Source organism: Myxocyprinus asiaticus, chromosome 24 (genome assembly GCF_019703515.2).
Source record: "Myxocyprinus asiaticus isolate MX2 ecotype Aquarium Trade chromosome 24, UBuf_Myxa_2, whole genome shotgun sequence".
NCBI lineage: Eukaryota > Metazoa > Chordata > Actinopteri > Cypriniformes > Catostomidae > Myxocyprinus > Myxocyprinus asiaticus.
The window spans coordinates 671,578-692,500 of record NC_059367.1 but is presented as its reverse complement, the minus strand read 5'-3'; the positions used below and the strand labels follow the sequence as shown (position 1 = coordinate 692,500).

General features: G+C 37.0%; 2 protein-coding genes across 4 annotated transcripts in view; both read right to left on the bottom strand.

Annotated features, from left to right (window-relative positions):
- The window catches only part of LOC127414552 (synphilin-1-like), a 285,700-nt gene that overhangs the window by 218,845 nt on the left and 45,932 nt on the right, over positions 1-20,923 (bottom strand). The window lies entirely within an intron of this gene.
- LOC127414565 (sorting nexin-2-like) overlaps positions 5,783-20,923 on the bottom strand; it is a 28,089-nt gene continuing 12,948 nt past the window's right edge. For both annotated transcript variants that reach the window (XM_051652688.1, XM_051652689.1), the window contains exons 10-15: positions 20,441-20,534; positions 16,638-16,843; positions 11,675-11,818; positions 8,727-8,807; positions 8,568-8,639; positions 5,783-6,467 (exon numbers count right to left, since the gene is read on the bottom strand). In XM_051652688.1, coding sequence (XP_051508648.1) covers positions 6,417-6,467; positions 8,568-8,639; positions 8,727-8,807; positions 11,675-11,818; positions 16,638-16,843; positions 20,441-20,534 — 648 coding nt within the window. In that variant the 3' untranslated portion in view covers positions 5,783-6,416. The remainder of the gene's footprint in view (positions 6,468-8,567; positions 8,640-8,726; positions 8,808-11,674; positions 11,819-16,637; positions 16,844-20,440; positions 20,535-20,923) is intronic.

The window sequence follows — 20,923 nt, the reverse complement described above, 5'->3', positions numbered from 1 at the left end:
ACTCTATATGACTTTCTTTCTTTTTCTGAACACAAAGGGAGAAATTGTGAATAAATGTTGTGCTCAGTGATGTCATACAATGGCAGTTTATGGTGACCACCTCTTCAAGCTTCAAAAGAACACAAAAGTATAATTCAGAAGTCTAATAAATTATTCCATGAGACTCATGATTGTTATGAAAGTATACGATAAGATTTGATGAGAAACAAACTGAAATCTAATGTATTATTTAGTGAAAATGTTCACTGACCGTTGATCTCCTGTAAGTGTTCATGATAGGACACGAGAGCAACAGTTCACACATCCCCCTCGTGACATTGGGGCGTTCAAGTGAAAACTTGTTTTGTTTATCTAAAAACAGATCCACCACAGTGATAGTGACAACAGAACACAACACAGCTGCACACAAAACAGAGAACAGAACTTACTAAACATGTCTGAAGAGTTTGTAGTCCAAGAATTGATGCATTTCTATGCCCAGCCTTATTTTTTTGAACGGAGTACTCGGAAATCAAACAGAAACATAGAGGCGCTACAGTCACACCGTGTCCTAACATGATGGCATACAACACGCGATAAAATCAAATCAAATCACTTTTATTGTCACACAACCATATACACAAGTGCAATAATGTGTGAAATTATACCAATTTACAATAACATCAAATTAACACAATTTAAAATCTAATATACACATAATTACACTCAACAATATACAAATAATAACATACACTGTACAGTATACAATACACACAATATAGAATACACATTATACAATAAAAATTGTATATATAGTATATATAAAATATACAGTAGGTTGTATTGTACTGTATTGACATTCCGGCTGTCGGTTGATAGTCAGTTGCCAGTGTGTTGTTAAGAGAGAATATAATTTATGACAGTCCGGTGTGAGATATAAGAGTAATAAGATTAATAAAGTGCAGTGCTGATGTATATTGTTCGTGGTAGATCAAGAGTTCAAAAGTCTGATTGCTTGGGGGAAGAAGCTATCATGTAGTCGGCTGGTGCGGGTCCTGATGCTGCGATACCGCCTACCTGATGGTAGCAGTGAGAACAGCCCATGGCTCGGGTGGCTGGAGCCTCTGATGATCCTCCGAGCTTTTTTCACACACCGCCTTGTATATATGTCCTGGAGGGAGGGAAGCTCACTTCTGATGATGTGACTGGCAGTTCGCACCACCCTTTGCAGTGCTTTACGGTTGTGGGTGGTGCTATTGCCGTACCAGGCAGTGATGCAGCCAGTCAGGATGCTCTCTACAGTGCAGGTGTAGAACCGTGTGAGGATGTGGCGGTTCATTCCAAACTTCCTCAGCCGTCTCAGGAAGAAGAGGCGCTGATGAGCCTTCTTCACAACGACTTCAGTGTGGATGGACCATGTGAGTTCCTCAGTGATGTGGACACCCAGGAACTTGAAGCTGCTGACTCTCTGCACTGGTGCTCCATTGATGGTGATGGGACTGTGTTCTCTGTCTTTTCTCCTGAAATCCACCACAAGCTCCTTTGTCTTACTGACATTGAGGGAGAGGTTGTGCTCCTGACACCAGCATGTCAGAGTGAGCACCTCCTCTCTGTAGGCTGTTTCATCATTGTCAGTGATCAGACCTACCACCGTCGTATCATCAGCAAACTTAATGATGGCATTGGAGCTATGTGTTGCCACACAGTCATGTGTGTACAGAGAATACAGGAGTGGGCTGAGAACACAGCCCTGCGGGGCTCCAGTGTTGAGGGTCAGTGATGAGGAGATGTTGCTGCCTATTCTAACCACCTGGCGTCTGCTTGACAGGAAGTCCAGGATCCAGCTGCACAGCGAGCTGTTTAAGCCCAGAGCCCGGAGTTTCTCATCTAGCTTGGAGGGCACTATGGTGTTGAATGCTGAGCTGTAGTCTACAAACAGCATTCTCACATAAGTATTTTTCCAGGTGGGAGAGAACAGTGTGTATTGTAGATGCAATGGCATCATCAGTGGAGTGGTTGTTGCGGTAAGAAAACTGCAGCGGGTCAAGAGAGAGAGGCAGCACAGAGCAGATGTAATCTCTGATTAGTCTCTCAAAGCATTTGCTGATGATGGGGGTCAGAGCAACAGGACGCCAGTCATTTAAGCAAGTTATTTTGGATTGCTTTGGTACAGGCACAGTGGTGGACGTTTTGAAGCATGTGGGGACTACAGACAAGGAGAGGGAAAGTTTGAAAATGTCCGTAAAAACACCAGCCTGTTGGTTCGTGCATGCTCTGATGACACGGCCCGGAATGCCGTCTGGATCCGCGGCTTTACGGATATTCACCCGTCGGAAGGATTGGGTTACATCCGCTACAGAGACAGAGAGTGAACTAACCTCTGTAGCTTCGGCCACGAGAGCTCGCTCCGTGAGGGCGGTGTTATTTCCCTCAAAACGAGCATAAAAAGTATTTAGCTCATCCGGGAGAGAGTGGAAGTTTTTATTCCCTTTAAAGTCCGTGATGAAATTAATTCCCTGCCACATGCAGAGTTGGTGGTGTTAAACTGTCCTTCAGTCTTGTTCCTGTACTGGCGTTTTGCTGCTCTGATAGTTTTGCGGAGGGCATAACTGGCTTGTTTATGCTCCTCCACATTCCCAGAATTAAAAGTGGAGGTCCAACACAATTTAAAATCTAATATACACATAATTACACGCAACACAATATACAAATATTAGTATACAATGTACAGTATACAATACACACAATATAGAATACACATTATACAATAAAAAATAGTATATATAGTATATATGAAATGTACAAAATGTACATAAAAGGTATATTTTCTATCTTTATCAGAATTTTTGTCCTAACCGGCAGTGATGATTGACGGTCCATTCAATCGATCGCAGGTTTTCTATTTTCGGCATCATGTGAGTAACTCCATCTGCTGTGAACTGGCACCGGTCCAAAAACTTTAAAGAATTATTAAACTCGTGCGCAATAGTCACAATCCCGCGCCGAATTTCAGGCTCTGCTAATTGTATTATATTAAAATATGAAAGTTGCCCTGGTTCCCCTCCTTTATGATTTCATTATATGAAAAAAAAATTACTCTGCAATCTGCTAAATTAATGCTATGAAAAGCTGCATCAGTAAAAAAAAATTTTTCCGACTCTTGTCATATACGTCAAGGCGGGCCAAATCAAAGGTCATCACGGGCCAACTTTGGCCCGCAGGCATCTCTGCTTTAGACTCTGTAAACAACAAACAAAATTGTGTCTGCGGGCCACCGTCAATGACGCTTTTTGCCAGTCAATAATTTTGCGCGTTCTCATAGAATTGTAGTTGCAGCAAATTATTGAGGCTTAATGCCATTTTTATGGCATGTTGTTCATAACAATTGTCAGTAGAGGGCACTATTTTGCTACTGTTGCTTTAAACAACCGTTCTGTTCGGGTCAGTCTCAATAGAGTGCAGGGTTTTGGAAAAGGGGGCGTGGCTAATCCAACAGCTCAGTTTATGGAAATTCTAGAACGGCTAAAATCACTTACAGCACCTTTAAAATGCCAAAAACAAAATGTCTTGCTTCATCTATTCACCCTCATGATATTCCAAACCCCCGATGTTCTGCAGTGAAATGCAAAAGGTAAATTCTGAGTTCTCTTTTCCATATTATTAAAGTAAACAGTGACTGTCATACTCCTATAAGGACTAAAAACATCTTAAAATTTCATAAAATTAGTCCATATGACTCCTGCTTTATTCCAAAGTCTTTCTAGCAAGTCAGTCTACTGTCGGTGATCTCTGGAACACTCTCGGGAGGTTATTTCCAGTCATACCAGTGCAGCTCCAATCTACTTGAATGGATAAAGACAGAAATCTCCACAACGGTCAGTCAAGATTACGATCAAAGAGCATATTTCAAATCAGCAATAAAATCTGACAACACTGGAATCATAAATTGATTCTTTACCTCAGTAAAACAGTAAAAAGGATCAAATAAAATATATATATACTATTTACAGGTAAGTAAAAAAACCTAGTACATTTTCACTCCCCATTGAGAAGAAAAAAAAAACAGTTAAGAAAATGTTTTTCTTTATGCAAATATAATTTCTCATTTATATATATATATTTCCTGTTGAGGTGAAATGTGACCTGAGACAGACAGACGTCTACTCTATTAGAAACATCTGTGAGTAAAAGCAGAATTGAGCACATCACACATTCAGATGAGTTCTGTCATCATAGACACTTCTGCAGCATGTGCCCTACAGAGGGAACAGCCTTCATAATGATCTTCCTCAAAGATGCAGCACCCTAATGCAGCGGCACACTATGACAGCTTGTCAATATGACCGGGACAGCGGTAAGGAAGTGTGCTGGGGTTTTTTGACATATATGCAGAATGCTGAAATGCGCCCCAGGACCTTGTCAAGAACACAGACTCTTTTATTTTACTGTTTAAGTGAATTTAAGCAAAGATGTGACATGAGACATTTTAAATTCACAAGAACTGAACAGGGTAACTGGCATTGAAAAATTTCTCAGACTAGCTCAACCCTTACAGACTGACAGCAGAGATTAAGAAATCTTTGAAGTAGATTTTAAGAACTGTATGTAAAAAATATGTTTTAACCTCCTGAGACCCCACGTCCACATGCGTGGACATTATGTTTTGGCTTCGCTATACGCAACACATAATTTAAATGAATAAAAACCGACTGAATACTGTTCACAAGACTCTAGACTGTCATTTAAGGGTTAAACTTCTGCCACACCGAGTCACGTGACACAACAACATGACCTCGATTTCCTTGAAGCACTTCTACGGGTGCAGAGTCAACAAAAATGCCTCTGGTAATAAATCTCTTTAAGTTTTTTAATATAAATCTGTTTGGTTGTAAAGAGTAGAGTCTCTAGTTTCGTTTGATATTGCGCTTTAAAAAATATGTTAATTTTTCGTGTCAGTGCGCTGATAAACATGATGTCCACATATGTGGACACTGGCACCACATTTCCTCAAAAGTTAAAAAACATGTTTGTTATTTTGAATAAGTTTCAACATGAGCACATCTGTGGGTCATTTCACTTCATTTTAATATACGTATTGTTATATTTTATTTTGTTATCACTGTACAATATGATTCTATTCATTAACATTAATAAATACATTCATATATTTACTGTGTATTATCACATTGAGAATAAATGAGTTCATCAAAAACTGAAAAATGTGTCTTTCAGAGGCTTTATATGGAGTTAGGATGAAAATAAGGTGCATTTCAAACTGTTCTGAGACCAGTGCAGACAGACAGCACACTGGAGGTTAAGTCATTCCCTAAATAGGGAGCAAGGGAGCATCCTATATCTCTCTATGCAGTTAAGTGCATTCACTCCTAAAATCTGATCAAAAGTTCAGTTTCAGGCTGCAGATGATGTTTGGATCACTCAAACCCTGGGAACTGTCACCATCAGTGTTGGGTGTAATCTGATTTCAAAGTAATTAGTTACTGTAATCTAACTACTTTTTTGTTAAAAGGGACACAATCAACAAGGAAATATCTTGAATTTGTTGAGCAGAAAAACAAACTTTTTTCTAAAAACAACTTATAAGTAATTTGTAATGTGATTAATTTCCCCATGAAGTAATCAGTAAAGTAATTTTTAGATACGTAAATAGTTGTTTGTAATGGATTACTATTTTTCAGTAACTTACCCAACACTGTTTACAATACAGATGTTAATTTATTGCAAATGTGAAGATGCACTAAAAGCCATTTTAAACCAAATAAAAAAAAAAAATGTAATGTTCACATATACTTTATTCATTCCTTTATTAGCTTTCAGATATTGTTGAACAGGAATGTAGAGTAAAAATACTTGTGATTAAAAAATCTGTTAGAACAATGAATCAACTGAAATCTTCAAACGTAAAAAATTTCAGGCTACAAAGCAAAATCAAAAAATATACATATGTACTGTATATACGTCGATGCAAGTAGCAACACTGGTCCAGAGCGCATGATGAGAAGCCGATCGATTAATGATTATTAATACTCTTAAATACTGATTCTGAGTACTAATGCAGTATTCTTTACATACAAGAAAAATAAAAACAGAAAACATTCTGCTTCAGAAGGCTTTCCCCTTTCGGATCATTGCCTAGTACAACATTAAATCAGAGATTAATGAGATTTTATATGAATTATATTTGACCATCATTGATAAGAAATGTCAAACGAGCATTAAACCCAAAACAGAGAGCATGACCTCTGGTGACCCTCAGCAGAAGTGCATTATCTCAGAGCTGAATAAATCACAACGGTGATCTTTACACACCAGAAAGGTACAAAGTATGGAAAGATTCATATTGTGTTTAAGTGTGTGCAGCCTTTTGTATGATCATAATGTAGAATAAAGATGCCGAGACGAGGCGAGTTTGCGTCCGATTACGCGATAGCTTTTGCTTCAGGTAAGAACGCCTCCCAGTATTTTATTAGCTGAAACACAGAGACAAAAGAACACTAAATGAATGTGACAGTTCATCTGTTCAGAACGTTTCTTAGTCTTATTTTAGTTACTGCACCAATCGGATTAGAATACTAACTTACTACTGTACAATATACACTGTATACTGCAGGCATTATGTGACGATAGCATGCTGTGCTACATGCTACATTGTTGACACCTGACCTCATTATGTTGCATGTGATTCAGTTTTATTTAGTGCAAAAATGTTGTAAATTTTAATCTAATCAACCAATCAGCCAAGACGGAGATGTTAAAAATCACAGCAGATATTCAGTGGCAAGAATAAGTATGTGAACCCTTTGGAATTAGCTAGATTTAGATTTAAAATGTGATCTTCATCAGTCACAAGTATAGACAAACACAATGTGCTTAAACTAACAACACACAAACAATTATAATCTTACATGTCTTTATTGAACACACCCCATTAAACATTCACAGTGCTGTGGAGAAAGTAAGTGAACCCCTAGGCTAATGACATCAACAAAAGATCATTAGAGTCAGGGGTTGGCAAACCTGTCATTCAATTAATGAAACGAGATTGGAGGTGTGGGTTAGAGCTATTTTCACTTAAAAAAAAAAAACATTTTGAGTTTACTCTTCATAAGAAGCATCTGCTGACGTGGACCGTGCCTTGCAAAAAAGATCTCAGAAGACCTACGATCAAGAGTTGTTGCTTTACATAAAGCTGGAAAGGGTTACAAAGTTATCTTGAAGAGCTTAGATATTCATCTGTCCACAGTTAGACAAACTCTCACTAGAAGTGGCCGTCCAGCCAAGATGACTCAAAGGGAACACCGCAGAATGCTCAATGAGGTAAAAAAGAACCCTAGAGTGACAGATAAAGACTTGAAGGAATCATTGGAACTGGTTAACATCTCTGTTCATGAGTCTACTATACAGAAAACATTAAACAGGTATGGTGTTCATGGCAGGACATCATGAAGGAAGCCGCTGCTTTCCAGCAAAAACAATGCTGCACACCTGAAGTTTGCCAAAGATCACCTTGACACTCCACAACGCTACTGGGAAAATGTTTTGTGGTTGAATTGTTTGAGATGAACACGCAGCATTACATATGCTGTAAAAAGGGCACCACATACCAACATGAAAACATCATCCCAACGGTGAAGTACGGTGGAGGGAGCATCATGATTTGGGGCTGCTTTGCTGCTTCGGGGACTGGACCGCTTGTCATCATCAAAGGGAAAAATGAATTCCCATGTTTATCAAGATATCATACAGGATAATATCAGGGTGTCTGTGTGCCAGCTGAAGCTCAGTAGAAGTTGAGTGATGCAGCAGGACAATGACCCTAAACATCGAAGTAAATCCACTACAGAATGTCTTCAAAAAAAGAAAATCCACCTTTTGGAGGGTTCAGTCAGAGCCCAGACCTTAACCCAATAGAGATGCTGTGGAATGACCTCAAGAGAGACACCAGACATCCTAAGAATATGTCTGAGCTGAAGCAGTTCTGTAAGGAAGAATGATCCAGAATTCCTTCTGAACATTGTGCAGGTCTAATCCACAGCTAACGGAAACACTTGACTGAGGTTATTGCTGCCAAAGGAGGATCGACCAGTTATTAAATCCAAGGGTTCACTTACTTTCTCCACAGCATTGTGAATGTTTAATGGGATGTGTTCAATAAATACATGAAAGATTGGAAGTGTTTGTGTGTTGTTAGTTTAAGCACATTGTGTTTGTCTATACTATCAAATTTGATGCCTGTATTGTATAAATTTTAAATTCTGTTTGTTTATTGGTTGGTTGTACCTTTTCATATGAGCAATGTCGTGCAATAACTTACAATTTCGGCATCTTGTATGAATTATTACGAGTAGTCATGGGACTATGTTGGCCCCGACAAAGCCAAAATTAATGCAGAAAACCAGCTAATTCCAAAGGGTTCACATACTTTCTCTTGCCACTGTAAGTGTGCTCTGTTGTGTGTTCTACTTGTGCAGTATACAGTATGTTTAATTTACACAGTATGAGTAGTACGTTAGTATGCTATTCCCAACATACTGTTTCCTGAGTTCTTTACTCATGACTAAAACAGATACCTGCTGTTGTGTGTGAACTAGCGACTCCAGATATTTAACAATGATGACTTTGAAATCCTTCACTCGGTCTTTCTGTGAACAGAAAAAGACAGTCGGGTCAGAGAAACAAGAGTTTGATTTCAACTGTGCTTTTAAAAACTTCCTGACAGCTGAACTCACCTCAAATCTGCTCACCTCTCGACGGATGTTTTTTGATATCTGCTCGAAATCTCTTTCACCCTGCTGTACTTTACCTTCCCACTGAACAAACACACAAACACACATTTATAGCCTCCTGCGTGTTTATATCAAACACAACAAGCTGAAAAAAGTGAATGTTTCTAACAGTTTGTCTCCAGAAGAGTAAATAAAACACAGAACATGTACAGTATGACAGCAGATGGTCGTGTGAGTCGATGATCATGAATTTAAACAGATGTGATTTATGAAATGAGGGCTGTGAACTACAATGAATGCTGCATTAAAAAAAACTACAAATAAAACATCAGCCCATGTACACTGAAATATAAAAAGGTGTTTAAGTAACTAGCTGTTGAACAGTCACAATCACACTTACACTTTCTGTAAGTGCCTTTAACCCTTTAAGCTAAATATGCTTTTCTTGTGGGACAAGGGTGTGCACAGGGTCTTTGAAGCCAAATTGTGCTCTGCTATATGTGCGGCGTGCGGCAACCGGGTTTCCCGCAAAATGCGAGCTCCGGACCAGTGACAGGATCAGTGCGCATGCGTCAACCGGGCGCTCCTTAAAATGTGAGCTCTCACGACAAACACAGAGCGGCTCACATGCGCGATTAATTCGGGCTTCCATCGATATCTTTGCGCATGCGACCCATTGAATTTTACATGAGATTTTGCTATTTAAAAGTACCATGGAGCAGTTCAACCATCATGTGAAACATCTTGACAACGCCGACATTCTGAACAGCACTAATGAGGGAAAGAGAAACACCTGCTCAGCATCAGTTATAAGACTTTACACATCTACACATCAACACCCTTACTAACATTTATCCCGGTTAACTGTAACAGAAATTTTCATTACAACTGAGGAAATTGTAGCCAAGAAAACCGCAGATAGCACGGGTAGTTGGAAACAAGTCATGGGTATGTAAGTATTTTGAATTGGACTAAACTGAAAAATTAGCTGTCATCAAACGATTGATCACTTGTGTGTGACTTTATTTTTTAAATTATTTATCTGTATAATTTTTTTCAACATCTGAAGTACCTTGTAGAGACGAGGAGGGCGGGGCCAGGCTGGAATGACGCACGCCCGGTCCCCAATCAGCCTGATGGGGCGCGCGAGGGATAAAGGCGGCCGGGGACGACAGTTCGAGAGAGAGAGAATTACAGGCAGCTGCCCTGTGTGTGTTTATGGTTAAGTTGTTCTTTAAATTATTATTTAAGTTCTCAAGCCAGTTCTCGCCTCCTCCTTTCCACCGAACCCCCTTACATACCGTATTTTGTTGTGGATGTCCCAATGTGTATACTGATAGCTGAATAAAATAATCAAATTATATTTTGGTTGCATCTGAGGCAAAAAAAAAAAAATGTAACTGATTATGTAAAATAGGCACATAATATCGGAATATCGATCGCAGGGCCCTGAATCAAATCAAATCGAAATCGTATCACGGCAGACTTTGAAGTATCAGCAAATATCGGATCGCAGGCCAAGAGAATCGATATAAGATCGTATCGTGATGAAATGTCTGATTTACACCCCTAGTAATATAAGCTAAGTATATGTCTTTGACAATTATGTTGGTGTTGCTTATATGCCGCATTTTTGCTTATAACTTGATGAAAAATAAACGGAACATAAAATATCACATATCATTACTTAGAGGAGGTGATTATCATTCAGACGAGTCCACACACAAGATAATCAGATGTACAGATCATTAGATAATCCACATGAAGCACAATGTTACATATGACCACCAGGAGATGGCGCCAAATACATGACACAGACTCAATGATGACTCAAATGACACAGAATGAAACTCATTCTGTGAAATCTCATTACTAAAATCATGTCTGCATGCTATGCAAACCTTTAGTCATTGTTGTGTTTGCATGTGTAATTAGTTCTTATGTACAATTATTATGTTTTATTTGTTTGGAGATGTTTTTGGACACTGATAAATTATTTTTGTAATGCTAAAACTTTAGATTGATTTGTCGTGTTTTCTCAGTTATAGTTGACATGACAAAAACAAAACAAAAAAACAAAAGCAGTTTTTCAAAGCTACCATATTTACTCCCAGAGACATATAATGTCAAATAAGAAAAAAAATAATAAAAAAAAAAAGTACATTTTTGGCTCAGATTTTTTTTGTTGTGATTTTTCAGCAATTTCTTAGACTGAGAGTCTTAGGATGTATCATAATCTATATCATAAAAAAGAATTGACAAGTTTTTTTTTTTTTTTTTTTTTTTTTTAATAATACCAAACACTTGACCCTCTTTGTGTTTTTTGTTTTTGTTTTGTTTTTGTTTTTTTTGTTTTGTTTTGTTGAGTTATAAGCCTATAATTTTGGGTATGCCACTAAAACAAGAAATCTTTAAAAACACCTTCAGAGCTTAAAGGGTTAAGTATAGTATTTTAAGCATGTTTTTTAGTGTAAAAAAAGAAAGAATAATGGATCCATTATTAGGTTTAATTACCTCATGGAACTGACATAAATTATACCAATAAGTGGCAAATTAATTTTGTAAAAGAGCAGACGTGATGAAAACAGCAAATAAAATCAAAGTGCAGGTCCTACCTCCTCAATCTCCTGTGTGGGGGGCGTGACGGGGAAAATGCAGAAATTAAAGAGGCTGATAATGTTTGTGCTTAAAAGAATCAATAACTTATGAATTCTTGCAGCTGTCAGTGAAAATATGAATGAACTGAAGAGACCAACAGGGAACCTGCTAATGAACTCCCATCAACCCCAAACCCAAGATATAAGATCTCAAATGTTTCAGAGAATTATCTCAGATTTACTAAAACATTTGACCCCTATAGGTTTATGTCCTTTGAACGGTTTTCGTGAGAAACATACGCTCACATACACTGCACCAGTAACACGTCTGATGTTTTTGTGCGTGTGGTTTACCTCCTTGATTTCATCTTTGGCCTGTTGGAGTTTGTCGGGTTTGTTGGCGTACTGTAGTTTGGCTTCAGCTTCTCTCTTGCGCTGCAGCATCACCTGAGCATCCTGCCATTTGGCCCACGTTTTCATCCGCTGGTCAAACACGCCCTGACAGAGACAAGTGACTGTGAAAACATGATCAGCTTTATTTTGATCTTTGGTTTTGGGGTCAGAGAACAACATGACCTGCAAAAATAGAGTGCAACACAGTTGGCGCACACTTTTTTAGCAAATGGTTTCCTTTATCTGAGCAGTACAATACTTGGTGACTTTTCCACCATTAAAACAAACAGAACATAAAAAAATTGGGCTTGATTCGATGTCTAAGTGGTCATACATTTTTTTTTTAAAAGTGTCACCTTTTGTATTCGTGGTCAAAACTGACCGACCATTGAAATGAATGGGAAAGACCAAAAAAGACCATTTTATATCTGTCAAATACAATCAATAAATGAGCCACAATGCAGAAAAAAAAAACAGACATAAATTACAGGGTGAGACTCTAAAACATCCTCAGTGCAAAACATACACACCCACTCACACATACACACACACATGAACTGGTGAAACTATAACACAGATCTTTTTTTTTTATTTGTCAAAAAAAAAAAAAAAATCACAATTCCAAACATACACACTCAGAAATGAAGGGGTGAGACGATAACACACTCACAATGCAGAACACACATGCGCGCGCACACACACACACAGAACCAGGGCATCAATAAGTGGAGCTCTACAGCCATCTTTTGGTCATTGTTGGCATTACAAGTCATCTGTTGTTTTCCAATCTGACACACTCATACACTCATACACTCACTCACACACTCACACACTCACTCACACACTCACACACTCACACACTCACACACTCACACACTCACACACTCACTCACACACTCACACACTCACACACTCACACACTCACTCACACACTCACACACTCACACACACACTCACACACTCACTCACACACTCACACACTCACACACTCACTCACACACTCACTCACACACTCACTCACACACTCACTCACACACTCACTCACACACTCACTCACACACTCACACACTCACACACTCACTCACACACTCACACACTCACACACTCACACACTCACTCACACACTCACACACTCACACACTCACACACTCACACACTCACACACTCACACGTTTGCAAAATACATTTTTGGTAACACTTTACAATAAGGTTCCATTCATTAACATTAGTTAATGCATTAGGTATCATGAACAAACAATTAACAATATATTTTTTACATTATTTATTAATCTTTGTTAATGTTAGTTAGTTCATAGAGCCTTAACTAATGTTAACAAATACAACTTTTGATTTAAAAAATGTATTACTATATGTTTAAATTAACATTACCTAAGATTAATAAATGCTTAGTAACTATTGTTCATTGTTAGTTCATGTTAACTAATGCTGTTAACTAATGTTAACAAATGGAATCTTATTGTAAAGTGTTACCACATTTTTACTATAGAAAGTTTGAAATTGCAAAATGTTTACTCTGATTCTTCTGTTTTATACTTTAATTGAATTTTCAGAATTGTGCAGTTCATTTCTGTTTCTTGATGTTCATTTTCTTGACATTATTATGCATTTACTTTGAGTTATTACATTTACGTTTGAAATAAATTATTGGTTGAAAAATGCTTATTCTGTGTCTTCTCTTTGTAACACCATGGTCAGGTTTGATTGCAAGCGTAATTACATTAACTGCAAAAACTGACACTTCAAATCAAATTTAAAATGCTAAACTTTGACAAATAATAGTTTGATAATGTCTAAATATATATCCAAATGTATATCTTGTGATAAAATATAAAATTAGGTTACAACAAGTCATCAGACTACACAGTATGTGTCTACAGTCATCTACTGGCTGTTACTGACATGACATGGTGTTCAACTCATGTTATTTATATTTTGTTCACCAGATGGAAGAAATCTGCCTCCAGTGTAGGTTCTGAACTTTTTTTTTTTTTTTTTTTTTTTTAAACGTACTTATTTGTATATGCAAATTAATAGTACAATTTAGAAATTAGCATGTAAATAAGATCAAAATGCACAAAATCCCCAAAGAAATGCATAATTGTTTTGCTCTTCAGAGAAGAAAACGAGTTACACATCTGACTCTTCCGGTAAAAAATGAGAAGAAGAAAAAAAACGGAGGTGCTGTTTTTCAATATCATAGGAGGATTAAATAATTTCAAATAATTTACATTTGATTTAAAAAAAAATTGTTGAACGTGAACAATGTAATTGAATAAAAAACCGATACAATTTAAAACAACAACAACAAAAAGCAATATATTAAGTTTGATGCAAAAGTAGTTTGAGAATGTAGGGAGAGTGAATTGACTACATCATTCGCAATGCTTCATGGGAGTGTGCGATCCCTGCAGAGCTCTTTTTCTTCACCATTTATGTTTGACATGTTTGAAAAACAAGGTGAAAATCACAGTGACTTTTGTCTTCTATTAGGGCTGGGTATATTGATACAGATTTCCAGTTTTGGTTAGTTTCCAATTAGGGCTGGGCAATTGGACGATGTAATCGAATATCGACGATGTCTTACAAATCTCCCGATGTCGATTGCGACACTCGTTGACAGACGATGATCGACAATATCAGGAAATGGCAAAACCATGAATCTGGGCAGTCACCAGATATATTAAAGAGTAGCCCAGGGTGTGAAATCAGCACCCGTAACCCGCCAAATGCGACCAAGCTTCTTATTCGCAAGCTGCTCGTCCAAATGCAGGTATTTCATGCACGGGTAAGTTTGCTCATCGTTTCTGAGTAACACATGACAAGTAATGCTGTTAAACACAAAGACAAGCGCTTGAAGAAACACACTTTATTATATTTTTAAGAACAGACAACAGAAAAGCCGTCAATGCCCGTGTCTGATGCGCTGTTTGTTCAGTGGTGTGCAGCGGGAGCGTCTCGTGGAACATGTAAAGAGTTCTCACTCTTCTCTGTTTCATTCATCTGAAAACTGTTTGCAAGAATAGTGTTGTGTATGAGAATGCTGTAAAAGACCATCTCAGGAGGTGCTGTGAGTTTAGTTCGCTTTATTCACGGGTAACATGCATTGTGAACGCAACTCTGCAGATTCACTCAAATATATCTTTGTATTAAAGAAACAAACACGAAAGTGATTCAATCATAAAATAATACAAGACCACGTTCACCTTGAACCTAAAATTGAGTTCTGTTTTATTGTCTTTAGGCAGCATTAACTGTATTAACGCAACACAAACACAGATACGATAAGAACACACATTTAGCAGCATTATTTTGGGAACACAAGGGAATTTATTAGACTTACACCTAATATAAAAACTGGTGTTTTCTATTCATTTAAGCACAGACTAAGTGAAGTAACAAACTGTTTTAGCCGTTTTGAAAGTAGAAATTATGTGGGTTGTGTAGAACTTTCTATAGGTAATGGGTTATTTATATTTCAATTGATTATTATTATTATCTTTACATCAGTAATTGTCTTTAGTTCTTAATTTTGGGGCTATTAGTCATTTTCCTCTTGTTGTCGTAGACGAATACTTGCGTGATGGCAAATGAGGCCGTTAGAGACGGTAAATGTTTGGATTTGGGAAGGTGGTTATATACGATTTTTGATCACTTCGTTATTTTACTTGCTTTTATAGTTATGTTTACAGTGCAATTTGAATTTGGAAATGTATTTAAGTTTTTCGTGTTTCAATAAATTAATTTAATTTTTAAAGCAAAATCGATAAAGAAAAAATATTCAATGACCCTCGGCAGGGGGGTTTGAGAATATAGAGGATATATTCTGCATATCACCTAGCCCTATTTCCAATTTTGACTCAATTAGATTCTGATTCATTTGGGTATATTTCAGTTATAATGTCCATTTTACTTAGTTAAATATGAAAGAAATACATGAATACAGGGGACCTTCTAACTAGGTACATTACGAAAAAAATCCATTTTAGAATATTTATTTTATCATTAGTTTTTCATCATTTTGATCAAATAAAAATGTGCAAACCCAATATATATTATTTCTTGAAATTGCATATATTACATTGCATATATACTGTATATATTGTAACATTGTTTACATGCATTATTTATACTATTTACAGTATTTACATACGAGTGCTAAATTGGTACTGTCTCTTTAAGAAAACCGGCAGTTCAGCGTTTTGTTTCGTTTGAGTGCATATTAACAAGAGTGGAGTCAAGCAGCTTCTTTATTAGAATGAAATGTTTCTATTTTTGTTGTTTTTGATCAACAACTGACTGTAAAGAACTGAAAGGATATAAAAAGAGACATTATTCAATGACAAACTGATTGTGTGGATCTTGTCTTTGGACACACTATAATCAAACATTTACTCAACACACAGTGAAAAGATCTCGCTGCTGAATTTCACTATACTACTCAATCACTGCTGAGTGAAATCTCAACATTTAACATTACCATTTTCAGTCGCATAGTGTAAAAGTTGGTTGCATATCTGAGTGGTTCACTTGAGTTTTGTGGAGAGTTGCGCATTGAGTAAAAGATCGATCTTGGGATTTAAGAATCAACATTTTCCGTCAGCCACTGAAGCATATATCATCACTTTATTTTCTGTAAAGCTGCTTTAAAAAAAATGTGTGTTGTGAAAAGCACTATAAAAGTAAAAATGACTTGACTTTACAACTTCAGAGATCACGTTAGGTCAGTCTTCAAAGTTTTCTATGTTATCATTAAATGAATGCGACTACTTGCAGAACTCGGCTGTTGCGCTCTAATATGATGAACCAAAGAAACACAAAACACAGCAAACTCAAGTAAACTAAAGCTGTAAATCATGGAAGTTTTAGAAAGTGTTAGAGTTCATTCAAGCACACGTCCACTCACTTTGACTGCAGTGATGAGTCTGACGTAATCTCCCAGCAGCTCAGTAAACAGGTAGAAATCAGCGTACGTTTGTTCCTGATGGAGCTGATCGATCTTCTCCTCCACCTCGGCGAGCTGAGACAGCGCCCGCGACAGCGCCGTGTGATCCTCCGAGTTTCCCAACATCGCGGTACTCTTCGCAAACGACGCCGTGTTCACAGACAGCTCTGCCGTTTAGAGAGAGAAAAGTGTCACGACACGACGTTTGCAGCATATACATGACCTCATATGTTTATTATTAATAATTACAGATTAGTCATTCATTATAAAACTGATTCTGATTGGTCAGCAATCCCACTGAACAACTATTAACTGCAGTTTACATGTCAGATAATATTTCATGAATTTGATTAAGAAATAATGCTTTAATGAAGATTGTGTTCTTCATATTTTTGGTCATTCCTAACAACAGCCTCTCTCGTTTACAATAAATGTTCACAAGCAAGCCTCCAGTGTATGTTAGCAGGTTAACTGTATTCACAATATAGCACAACCTCTCAAATATTATTGTGTTTAAGGTGTTTTTAAAGATTTCCTGTTTCAGTGGCATATCCTAAATTAAAGGCTTGGAGGGTCAAGTGTTTGGTATCATTGTAAAGAAAACTTTTCAAATGTTTTAATGATATAAATTATGATACATTGTGAGACTGTCAGCCTAAGAATCTGCTGAAAAATCATTAATAGCCAAAAATGTACTTTTTTCTTATTTTTCTTATTTGACATTACATATCTCTGGGTGTAAATAAGGTGGCTGGCTTTTTGTAGTTGTTCCCAATCATGTCAACTGTATCAGAGAAAATGTTTGTGTTGATACGACAAAGCAATCAAAAGTTATAACATTACAAATACAGGTGCATCTCAATAAATTAGAATGTCGTGGAAAAGTTCATTTATTTCAGTAATTCAACTCAAATTGTGAAACTCGTGTATTAAATAAATTCAATGCACACAGACTGAAGTAGTTTAAGTCTTTGGTTCTTTTAATTGTGATGATTTTGGCTCACATTTAACAAAAACCCACCAATTCACTATCTCAACAAATTAGAATATGGTGACATGCCAATCAGCTAATCAACTCAAAACACCTGCAAAGGTTTCCTGAGCCTTCAAAATGGTCTCTCAGTTTGGTTCACTAGGCTACACAATCATGGGGAAGACTGCTGATCTGACAGTTGTCCAGAAGACAATCATTGACACCCTTCACAAGGAGGGTAAGCCACAAACATTCATTGCCAAAGAAGCTGGCTGTTCACAGAGTGCTGTATCCAAGCATGTTAACAGAAAGTTGAGTGGAAGGAAAAAGTGTGGAAGAAAAAGATGCACAACCAACCGAGAGAACCGCAGCCTTATGAGGATTGTCAAGCAAAATCGATTCAAGAATTTGGGTGAACTTCACAAGGAATGGACTGAGGCTGGGGTCAAGGCATCAAGAGCCACCACACACAGACGTGTCAAGGAATTTGGCTACAGTTGTCGTATTCCTCTTGTTAAGCCACTCCTGAACCACAGACAACGTCAGAGGCGTCTTACCTGGGCTAAGGAGAAGAAGAACTGGACTGTTGCCCAGTGGTCCAAAGTCCTCTTTTCAGATGAGAGCAAGTTTTGTATTTCATTTGGAAACCAAGGTCCTAGAGTCTGGAGGAAGGGTGGAGAAGTTCATAGCCCAAGCTGCTTGAAGTCCAGCGTTAAGTTTCCACAGTCTGTGATGATTTGGGGTGCAATGTCATCTGCTGGTGTTGGTCCATTGTGTTTTTTGAAAACCAAAGTCACTGCACCCGTTTACCAAGAAATTTTGGAGCACTTCGTGCTTCCTTCTGCTGACCAGCTTTTTAAAGATGCTGATTTCATTTTCCAGCAGGATTTGGCACCTGCCCACACTGCCAAAAGCACCAAAAGTTGGTTAAATGACCATGGTGTTGGTGTGCTTGACTGGCCAGCAAACTCACCAGACCTGAACCCCATAGAGAATCTATGGGGTATTGTCAAGAGGAAAATGAGAAACAAGAGACCAAAAAATGCAGATGAGCTGAAGGCCACTGTCTAAGAAACCTGGGTTTCCATACCACCTCAGCAGTGCCACAAACTGATCACCTCCATGCCACGCCGAATTGAGGCAGTAATTAAAGCAATAGGAGCCCCTACCAAGTATTGAGTACATATACAGTAAATGAACATACTTTCCAGAAGGCCAACAATTCACTAAAAAATTTTTTTTTTATTGGTCTTATGATGTATTCTAATTTTTTGAGATAGTGAATTGGTGGGTTTTTGTTAAATGTGAGCCAAAATCATCACAATTAAAAGAACCAAAGACTTAAACTACTTCAGTCTGTGTGCATTGAATTTATTTAATACACGAGTTTCACAATTTGAGTTGAATTACTGAAATAAATGAACTTTTCCACGACATTCTAATTTATTGAGATGCACCTGTATAATTTATCAAAGTGTCCATAAACGTCTCCAAACAAATAAAACATAATAATTGTACATAAGAACTAATTACACATGCAAACACAACAATGACTAAAGGTTTGTATAGCATGCAGACATGATTTTAGTAATGAGATTTCACAGAATGAGTTTCATTCTGTGTCATTTGAGTCATCATTGAGTCTGTATCATGTATTTGGCGCCATCTCCTGGTGGTCATATGTAACATTGTAAAATCTAATTAGCTGACCTTAGATTTTTCAAGGCAATCGGTTTGCATGCTTTTTCTAAGTAATCTTACTTCTTTGGCTCAAGTAAACTGAACATAATTTTTTAAGTAACGTGAACAAGTTACAAGTAAGCTTAACTCATCTATGATTGAAGTATCTTTCATTTGATTTAACTATTTAAATTGGGTTATAACATGTCTTATACAGTATAAGGGAAATTATGATTAGACTCTAGGTTAGCCATATGCACACTGGACTCTACTCAGTATTTCTTAGTGCACATAAATCTGCACTTCTGTAAACTACAGTTGAGTAAAGAAGAATGGCTTAAACTTAACAGGCTCCAAGTTCACCCGAGTTAACACTAATCACCCTCATGGTGACTTCACAAAAATCTCAATTATATCCCAGCTACAACAAAACAACAACAATAGTCATAAGAATTAAACTAAATACATTTTTTTAAATAAAAAAACTATTATTTTACTACATAAGTTCCCTAACATAATTTATTCAAGTGCAAGGGTTTGTGGGTATTCCACACAGCCGCAATTTTGTACTTGGTAATTTTGAGTTAGCAGTACTTGAAGCCAAAGTTTAAAGAACTTATATATTTGAGTTATGATTCCCAAATGTGACATTTGAAGTAATGTTTAATTAGGACCACTTCAACTTTAGGATTTAGAGAGTAACAGTAACTTAATTCAAACTAGTAAGAATAGTAAAAATGTAAGATTAAGTTGAGTAAAGTATTTTTTTTATAATTTGAGATTCCTATTAGTATTTACAGTGTAACATTGTGCTTCATGTGTATTTTGTATCTTTCCAACAACATATGACACATGACTATTTGATGAGTCTGATGTTTTTACTGATTGCAATAATATGTATAGTGCAAATAGTTTTATAAATGATCAAAACTGAACACTTCTGATTTGTCTGTAAATTTTAAAGCACTTGTTCAGTTTTGGTCATAATGTCTACATGCATTGGAAAGTAGAGCTTCTAAACTTTCAAACGATACCTGTTTTGTGTTGGTCAAGACTGTAGTTATTAATATTTTGACGATTATTTTTTAATAAAGGGTTAAATGTATCTCACCCTTCCTGTGGCACACGAGTGATTCCACGCTGGCATGAAGTTTCCTCAGCTGAACATCCAGATTCTCAAACTGCTGCTGTTTGTCCTCAAACCACTTTATACATCAACACGAACACAGAAAAACACTGAAATAAACAGCGCTCTCCAAACAATAAGTAGATAATCATAATCAAAGCTAAAATACTATGATTATTAAATAATAAACTGTAATGCTACTCTTTATTAAAATGTCTAAAATTCTCTTAAATATTTTTAAGCATATATAGAGGAGACCGGGGCTAGTTGTCACAAGGGCTATATCTCAGTAAGGATGACATTTGGAGTCAAAAGTCCAATTGCGCAAATGTGTGTTTTCTCTAGCAGAGGTTTTGCAAAACCCTTTTAAGTTGCAGTAGTTTTTGATCTTAAATAAATCATCATCAGTAAATAAGCCAACATAAACAAACCACACTGGCATACATTCAGACAAGAGTCAACTGTATT